Genomic DNA, 9,113 nt, shown 5'->3' with positions numbered 1-9,113 from the left:
AAGTAACATTTACTGTTCTTTTTTGTGCCAACTTTCTTCTGTCTCGGCTTTGTGAATTCTAAATGAACTTTTTTTTCTCTTTACTTTGTGGAGTTGGGATATTTCCTGAACAGATGCAATGCAACATCTGTAAGTTAAGCCAGCGATGAAACACGTTGTATAATCTATATGCTTTTAAAATCTACTATATGTATAGAATCATGTCATATCTCATTAAAAATGGTCACATCAGTTCTAGAGCAGAAAGAATCAACGCAGTACCGATGTTAACAATGGACAACATTACAGGAACCATGGATCCAATCAACATACAAGATACATTTGATGTTTAATTAACTTGTGGCTATAGTTACAGAGATACAACTCTAAATTAACCTCATGAATTGCTCATTCTCTAAATATATCTCGTTCACGATGCGGTAACAACAACAACAACAACAACAACAACAACAACAACAACAACAACAACAATATAATAATAATAACAACAACAATAATAATAACAATAATAATGATAATAATAATAGTAAGTAATGAAGTAAGTCATTGGAATAAACAACTCCTGTTGGGCGGGGTCCAATAATCCGGGCCGTTGCTATCCATGTACACCTGGGGCGTGCGGGAGAGTGGAACCAAGCACAACCCCCTACTCTTTAGGTCAGTCTCTGCATCTTCCTTCTCCATCCCATCAGACCGTACCCATGGCTTGTAATCCTAAGGAAAAAAAGGAACAACAACATAGTGTTATGTGAATGGAAACATTGTTATGTGCCAGGTGTATCAACCGTAAAATTTCCGCAAGAAACTGAAGAAGTTTGATGATGGCTGCTGACGGAAGGTGGGCTTATTATATCATTATTACTATTTTTTTGCGAGGAACTAGAAAAAGTTATAAAAGTATATTTTAGTCAAAGGGTTTAATACTTCATATGTAGATTTTGTGGTTTTACCTTGCTACTACACGACTTCATGTAAGGGTCACTCAGCAGCTGCATGCAACAGACAACGAAATAGTAAGTCAAACTGAAACAAAAAATGTTGATTCCCAGATAGATATGGAGAAAGTTTTCCATGTCGTATATCATGAACTGATAGAGCCAAACTACAAAAGGAGGTAGCAACGGGGCATGACCATGCATTCCATTACACAAAAGCAGCAGCACTAGTGGCACTCATGCGGTGCTAAATACGAACAAAGCAAGGCTACCATGGGGCCCTCCAAAAAGGGGGTGCATGAATAAATTCATCAGCTATGGGCTTGTCGGTTGTGGCGCAACACGTGTCTCACAATAATTGGCTGCTTGGCATGAATATTCTCCTCTAACTAATATTGAGTGCGGTTGTGAAACATCCCTTTTGACAAATAAATAATTGCAGTGATTATGTTGCACGAGTCAGGAAAAGGATGGTAGAAAGCCCTCCATCATGAAAATGTGTTAAGGACATAAAGCTTCCACATCCTTTTAGTGATCATGTTTTTTTTGAGAATTTTTTAGTGATCATGTTGATTAAATAATCCTCACCAAGCATATGCATTATATAAAGGGATACACATGCTATTATATTAATTACTCCCTGCCCAAATTAATTAAGGCATATCAAGTTCAGAAAGTTAGATTAAAATTCTAATAAACCTTAAAAAAACTACTCCCTCCCATTCATATTAATTGTTGCAGACTTAGTAAGACTTTGTACAAAGTTAAATGTATTCTCCTCTTTGTAAAACTACGAACACTCACGAGATCGGAAGCAAAACTAAATTACCTGCACTTGCTCATGCAACCACTTAATGTAATTTATCGCCTCATATAGAACTGATGCGGTATCGGTCTGTTCAAAGGATGAACAATTTCAGTATTGCTTTTTTTTTGCCTTCTGGCATAATTGTGGTGTAAATAAACATCAAACAGAAATGAACAACCGAACACACATATGTGCTTCAACACACCTTCCCAAATGGTGAAACCATCTGTTGAAGTGCAGTTATCTTGTGTCCTAACTTTACTTTAGTCACCTGGCCCTGTTAAATGGAAGCCTAATTAACTCATTAATCAATGATAGTCTCATGAATGAAGAACCGACAGTTTAAATTAGTTTGGGGAATTTGGTATCATAACATTGTTTCGTTAAGCTATGTGCAACCTTTTCACGGTGTTCAAAGCATGCATAGCCCCTCCATTCAAATGAATAAGGCACACACGTTTCTCAAACTCCAACTCTGATCACAAATTAGATTGATAATATCTATCTTTTGTGACATAAAAATTGTATCAAGGAAAACTTTTTCAATACGAATTCAATGGTATAATTTTATTCACATATAATTCACATTTAGTTGGTATAATTTCTGGTCTTGAATTTCAATATGTGTGCACACCTTATTCATTGGAATGGACGGAGTATATGTTAAGCCATCATGTGTTCAAAGCATGCATATACGTTAAGCTATCATGCATGTAGTACTGCTTGTGATAAATATTGCTCTAAAAAATAAAGATTTAGCTATAATTAATGAGCAGTCTAAATACTGGTTGAACTCATGCATGCATGCATGTCCCAATGGCGGATCAACCATGCATGCAAATAAGTAAAAGAGTGTGACACTGCCATACTTTGGGAGACGACGACGTGGGCGAGCAGGACTCGTGCTTGGACTTCTTCACGTTGCCTTCCGATCCCCTCTCCTCTTCCGATCTCTTCTTCCCCTTGGTGGATAGTGCACTACTCCCCTTGCCACAGCCGCCGCTGGTGCTTGTCTTCTCCTACGCATGCACACAAGTACAATATCATACATCGATCAAATGTCTCTGGCCCTTGATCTTGCATGCATGTTTTGCTTTCTTACAGGTACCGGCGACGACATCTCCCGCCCTTGCTTCTTGTACTCCGCCGACGACGTCTTCGCCGGGGAGCCGGAAGGCGCAGGCTTTCCCATCCCCCGGCCGAACGATATCAAGCCCGACAGGCTCCTAGGGTCGCGACCGTCATTTCTGCCCCACCGAACGTCCATGGCAACGTCATAAGCGCCGGCGCCGCCTCCATACATTCTGTTGCTGATGAGCCCTTGCATGGAGCTGTACCCTAGCCCGATGGGCCTCGTGAAGTCTTGGCTGCTGGTGCTGCTGGTGCTGGCCGCTTCCTGCAGTATCGCGCCGTGGCCGCCCCCACCCATCTCGTGTTTGACGTTGCCGTCCGCGTCCAGGAAGAGGGCCTTGGCAACGTGGCCCATGGCGGCGGCGTTATCGCATGGCCCGGAGCCGCCAACGCGTTGGTGGTGGCCGCTGTCTCCGTGGCACGGGTTGGGCGGCGCGATGGACCAGTAGCCAGGGCCGGAGGCGGAAGGGAGGTGCTTGTCCATATTGGCAGCGCTGAACTGGTGGACGTCCGGCCATGCGCTGCCGCCACCGTACTCCATCTTCTTGAGATAGTCGCAAGCCGGCGGCTCGGCAAAGAGCTCCGTGGCGAGCGTCCTTGAGTTTAGCAGCTCAAGGAAGTTCTCGCTGTCGTCGTTGTGGGCGTCATGCACCACCTGCATGCTCCTCGCGACCTCGCCGCCGGTGCCCCTGAGTTTTTCTCCAATAGAGGTAATTGAAAGGTGAACAAAAAGAGAACGTGCACAACGGTACTTCTGCTTAATTAAATTAGTTTATGCACCTAGTCTTGCTTATTTGTTCCTCAAACGAAAAGGTCTTTGCTTCTTTGTCATCTATCATTTGGCAATCAATTGCAGAGTTGAAAGCGAGAATGTAAAGAGGGATCATCTTTGGGAATTGGATTGAAGTAGTACTTTTCTAGCTAGCTAGCAAGCAAGGGGACCTGAATGCTTTGATATGGTACAACTTTCTGGCGATCCGTACTAAACAAGCGAATTTTAGTTGCTTCTCCAAAGCCTAGGAAATACTTACTCCGTCCTATAATATAAGAACATTTTTCAAACTAAAATAGCTTGAAAAACATTCATATATTACGGGATAGACGGAGTATATTCAAGCTTATATATTACTCCCTTCGTATCAAAATATAAGATGTTTTTTTTACACTTTTATAGTGTTAAAAAATGTCTTGTATTTTGATACAGAGGGATAATACTAGACAGATTGGAGCATTTATTCTTTGGAGGCCTAACAAATTTTGTTCCAGCAGCAAGCGATCTCACTTATGTTGATTCCAATGTGATAGTCTCCTCACTTGCAACTCTACATAATACTCCGTCCGTCCCAAAATGAGTCACTTATTTTGGGACGGAGGGAGTATTAATTAGGTTTTTGACCAAAAATGTTTTACGGAACCATGGTTCAACCGAACCTATATATACTGGACATCATTCATTTCTAGACACTATTCATAAGGATCCGTGCATGGTTGATTAAAAAATGCAGTTGTCATGCATGTCTATTCATGAGGATCCATACATGGTTGATTAAAAAATGCAGTTGATATATATGTTACAGATCCACATGTAGTAGGATGTTAAATTATACGCATAGACCATAGGTTCGGCTGAACCATGGTCCTGAATCACGTCTCTCGGTTTTTGACAAAGGGTGGAACCTATTTAGCTAGCTAACTCGAGGCAGAGACGCAAACCAAAAGTCCCTTCTAGATTTGCATTGTGGGGATTAATTACCTTTCCCATATCACACTATTTGAAAAGCTAACTAGCTAGCTCCTTTTTTCCTTGCTTTGCTTTGCTTTAGTTCCTCTCTTGCTTTCCCTAGCATGCTGCCACTGACTCTCTAGAATCTAGAGCATAGACTACAACCTATCACACTCATACGTAATACATATTCTTGTTCTATTTTCTTTTTCTTCTCTGTATTAACAAGTGTGTGTAGTGTAGCTTGGTAGAGGGAAGGGGAATAGAGATGAGAATTAAGCAGCAAGGTTATTTAGATTGATCGAAATTAGAATCACACTAGCTAGGTAGAGGTAGACAATATATACTCTCGAGATTAGAATCTAGGCAAAGCGAGGCTCCTTTCTTTTTCTTTCGGACAACAGATAGTGGACGCATGCCGTCTTTTCACGCCCGGGCCGGGCCGGGCCGAGCCTTCGAATATGCAAATATTACTATTATGGTATTACCCCCGAATATGCATCTAGTGATATGGTCCTGCTGTACTCACATGACGACTTGGTTCCAGAGGTGGCTCTGCACGGCCGCAGTGGCGGCTGAGGAGTCGTCCATGCTGATGCCGGAGTGGTTGGTAGAGGTCTTGGTGAAGGAGGTCTGCATGGTGGCGTTGGAGGCGGACAGGTCGTCGTCGGCGCCGGAGGAGGATGTCCTGTGTTGAGCGAGCGGGGTCCAGAGCGGCGTGGCCGCTGTGGCGGCCGGCGGCGGCCAAGCAGGGGTAGTGGAATAGGGATGCATGTCGCGCCACCAGAAAGCCGAAGATGGAGGGTGCGGCGGTGAGCTCGCGACGGAGGCCTGCGAGCTCTCCTGGGCCATGCACTACGTACCTGCTGCTGCGAGCTCTTCTTGGGCGGGCGTGTGGCGGCCGGGGTAGAGCTAGGAAGGAGAGAGGAGGCCGGGGGAGGAGGAATTTGGCTTTGTCTAGAGCTGACAGGAGTTCGTGGGTGCCTGCCGGGGGCTTTATAAAGGAGGGGATGAGATGGCTATGTGGGCGTGATGTCACACGCTCCGGAAGTCTCTTTGTTTGGACATCTCAATCCTTTCGGGACCTGGTGAAGCAATGCGCGTCACCGTTAGTATACCGTTAGTCTACTACGAGTGAGCATCGGAAGTGTCACGAACTGAGAAATGTGAACACAACTTTGCGAGCGACTGGTCGGATTCCTCGCGCACGATGGCGCTGCTGCAACCAGCGCCTAGGCTTGGCCGGCTTCGTCGCCACCACCTCCTCCTTGGCCTTGACCATGACGCGGCTGAGCTTGACGTTTCGCTTCGTCGCGAACTCTTTCAGCACCTCTGCTCGTACAACACAGATTAATGCATAAGATTCCGTTAATCACTCTTCAGTGGAAATAGAATAGGAAAAGACGATGCTAGCAAATACTCAGTCCAGAAAGTTATTATGGATAAAGCTCCACTAAACAGCCGCGCTAGTAGTTAGAAAACGGCATGCAAGCGGACGGCGACAGGCATGAATCGCAGATTAATCCTCGTCGCGTCGCACCGTCCGCCGGAATACGTATACACGCCTAACAAGTTGACGCTGGAAAACATTTTCGGTGCGGCGTCTCAAGTGTCAATGCAAACGATCGAAGGGCTTGGAGTTATCGCACGCGACGTACCTTCGAGGCTGACGAAGCGGTAGACGCGGCCGAGCAGGAGCGTGTCGTCGGGGCCGAGCAGCTTGAGGTGCTTCACATCCGGGGCAGCCGCGCGCGGCCGCGTCATCCATGGAGCGCAAGAAGGCCGTGACGGCGGAGAGTAGCTGGATCAGCGGTGTCGGCAGGCTTTGAGAGCATGCACAATCCCATCCTATGCGCCTCTCTTTAATTTGCAATCCCACCATCCCAGGGTGCCACATCAGCAAATCCAGTTCTAAACGGGTTTAAGGGTGATTACAACCAGGATCGAAAATTTCAGGGTATGGACTTCAGGGATTTAGACGTCGGGGTTCATTTGTGTCGTGCTCTATGTCTTCAGGGTTTAAAATAGACTTTACTCTGACGCGGTGTGTACGGGGCGGTGATCACGGCTGCGACGTAGTGGCCCGGGTTGGCCCCCATGGCCACCCCAGCCGGGAACGCTCAGTAGGCGAGCTGAGTGCGACTGCTGCCCAGGTGCTGGATCACCGCTACCGCCGCGTCCGCCACCTAGCAGTTACCTATGTTTGCGCACGCGCAGCGCCAACGCCCGTTCGTCGGCCACCTTCCCTTTCTCAAGAAGCGGCTCCAGAATGCGTTCGCGCGCCTCGCTGCGTGCCCGGTCTTCTCCTTCCGCCTCGGCTCATGCCACGTCGCCGTCGTCACGCCGGCAGAGGCCACCAGGGACCATCTCGACGTCAGGCTCGCGAACCGGCCGCGCATCGCCGGAAAACCCACCGTCGAGCCCCAGCTCTCCTCTAGGCGCCAGCCCCCTTGTCTTCCCTCTTCGTGATCGAGATGGTAGCGCACCCATCCGCTGTATCTTCCTCCATGCCACCTGCACCACACATCTCTCTCCCGGCCAGCCACACCTCCCCCGTCCCACACCCAGCTGCTCGAGCTTTTGTGCACGACCGAGCCATCGGGCAGGCGGCCACTCCGATACATGGTGGTAGATGACGAAGAGGGAAGATGGGAGTAGCAGGGCCGCGGTGGGGGAATAAACGGGACGCCATGGAGCCCTTTTAGGCCAACTCCACCGCACGACCCCAAACGGACGTCCGGTTTGGCCGGATTTTGTCCCTTTGGGGCGGCAATGGGTTCGCCCATGTCCGCCTCTGCCCGTTGGGTCGTGGGTGCGTCCAGCGCGCGGCCGCACCCCAAATCATGTCTGTGTTGGACGTGATAAAAAAACAAAAAAACTAAAATAAAATGACTAAAAAAGTAAATAAACGCAGTTAAAAAAATTAAAATATAAGTTAGGGGTCATGGCCACAAAACAGCCCAGTTTCACGGTTCACTTAACGGCCCAGTGTCATAATTAACATAAAAACAAAATGAAAAACACCGCCCGCGCGCTCCTGCCGCGCCCGTCGTTGCCGTGGTCGTCGCCGTCTTCAGTGGCCGCCAGTGTTGTCGTTGTCGCTGACGAGGTCGGCGTAGTCCGGCGGCGTCCAGAGGTGGGCCGGCGGTCCGTGGTGCGCCGGGGCAGGCTGGAAGGTGGCAGGTGCCTGCACCACCTCCTCCCGTGGCGATGCGTCCCGCTCCGGTGACCACGGCGGCGTGGGGCACCAGTTCAAGCCCCCCACGGCGTCGGCCATCTGCTCTGCCGTGCACGACCAGGTCCACTCCTGGCCCACCAGGCCCGGGTGGAACGAGGCCACCGGCGCCTCCTTCATCACCTCCTCCGCCGCCACCATCTCCAGCTTGGGGATGGCGACGTCGCCGGCCATGGAGAGGGCCGTCATCTCCTCGAGGCCCTCCCATTGGCGCTCATCGTGCATGCGCATGGAGTCCTCCATGACACGCGCCATGAGACGGGCCTCCTCCTCCGCTGTCATGCGAGGAGGTGGAGGTGGTGACGAAGACGGGGAAGGCGACGGCGTGGGCGTGAGGCCGCGCACCTCCCAACGTGGCCGCTGCGGCCTAGACACCGTGCCGGCGAAGTAGGACGCGTGCCGCACGTCGTGCTCGTCCTGGAGCCACGTGTCCCAGAGCACGGAGTCGGGCTGTGACGCCCGGATAATTAAGCTACAGTAATCCCACGCTAACGGTGCCACGTCACCCCGGTTACTGTTGATAATATCGCGTTGGATCAAAACCGTTTCAAAATTCAAATTCAAATTAATGTCAACAATAAAAGTTTTTAAAAATTTAAAACAAAAATGTTCGGGAGGTGCCATATTTTGCATAAGTAAATATGGTGTAATAAACACATTTTTATAAAATGCCTAGATAATTTAAAATGATTTAAAACAGAAAAGAAAATAAAATAAAAAGAAAAGAAATTACAAAATAGAAACAAACAAACAAACAAAAATAAATAAAAGGAAGCAACCCCCCAACTGGGCTCCGGCCCAGCTGGCCTACCCAACTGGGCCAAGGCCCACCCGCACTCCTTAACCCGCACTCCCCTCCCAGTCAACCACCGACACCCCCACTCCCCCCAAAATATCTCCCCCTCTCCCCCCGATTGGATCGGGATCGAGGGAGGAGACCGCCGACGCCGCCTCCCGGATCGCCCGTCGCCGTCCATCCTCGCCGGACCTCCCCACTGGCCTGCCTCCCGCTCCGCCGCGTCGTCCTCGTCGACCACCCCGACCCCCACTGCCCCGTCCCTACTCCCCGCTGTGAGCACGCGCCCCTCTCCTCCTCCTGTCTCCCCTGCTGCACTGCACCGCCACGCTCACCGCCAGGTCCCGCGCGCCCGCTGCTCGCCGTCCAGCACCCGCGCACGCCGCTCGGGGCCACGCCCCTCGCCCCGCCTCTGTCCCCGCTGCGGCTATCCCCGTCGCCGCTGCTGCGGCTGGCCGCCGCGCTCGGCGGCACCCCACGCTGCG

At 49.6% G+C, this 9,113-nt stretch overlaps 1 protein-coding gene across 1 annotated transcript; it reads right to left on the bottom strand.

The window, feature by feature from the left end:
- Positions 1 to 473: 473 nt before the first annotated feature.
- Positions 474 to 5,549, bottom strand: LOC123049945 (transcription factor bHLH123). Its single transcript, XM_044472798.1, has 7 exons — positions 5,127 to 5,549; positions 2,846 to 3,563; positions 2,613 to 2,762; positions 1,949 to 2,020; positions 1,765 to 1,830; positions 951 to 989; positions 474 to 714 (listed from the first exon to the last, which is right to left on the bottom strand). Exons 1-7 carry the CDS (start codon positions 5,447 to 5,449, stop codon positions 544 to 546), a joined length of 1,539 nt encoding a protein of 512 aa, XP_044328733.1. The 5' UTR covers positions 5,450 to 5,549; the 3' UTR covers positions 474 to 543.
- Positions 5,550 to 9,113: the final 3,564 nt, after the last annotated feature.

Source organism: Triticum aestivum, chromosome 2D (assembly GCF_018294505.1).
Source record: "Triticum aestivum cultivar Chinese Spring chromosome 2D, IWGSC CS RefSeq v2.1, whole genome shotgun sequence".
In the NCBI taxonomy this organism is placed as follows: Eukaryota; Viridiplantae; Streptophyta; class Magnoliopsida; order Poales; family Poaceae; genus Triticum; species Triticum aestivum.
The sequence above is the reverse complement of the archived record's forward strand: the minus strand, read 5'-3'. Positions and strand labels throughout refer to the sequence as shown.

What these genes read in the sequence shown, in the direction of transcription:
- LOC123049945 (XM_044472798.1), bottom strand. Translation starts at nt 5,449, where the DNA reads ATGGCCCAGGAGAGCTCGCAGGCCTCCGTCGCGAGCTCACCGCCGCAC. An exon ending in AGATGTCGTCGCCGGTACCT is followed by an intron (nt 2,763 to 2,845) that starts GTAAGAAAGCAA and finishes GTGCATGCGTAG; the next exon opens with GAGAAGACAAGCACCAGCGG. An exon ending in TGAAGTCGTGTAGTAGCAAG is followed by an intron (nt 715 to 950) that starts GTAAAACCACAA and finishes TTTTTTCCTTAG; the next exon opens with GATTACAAGCCATGGGTACG.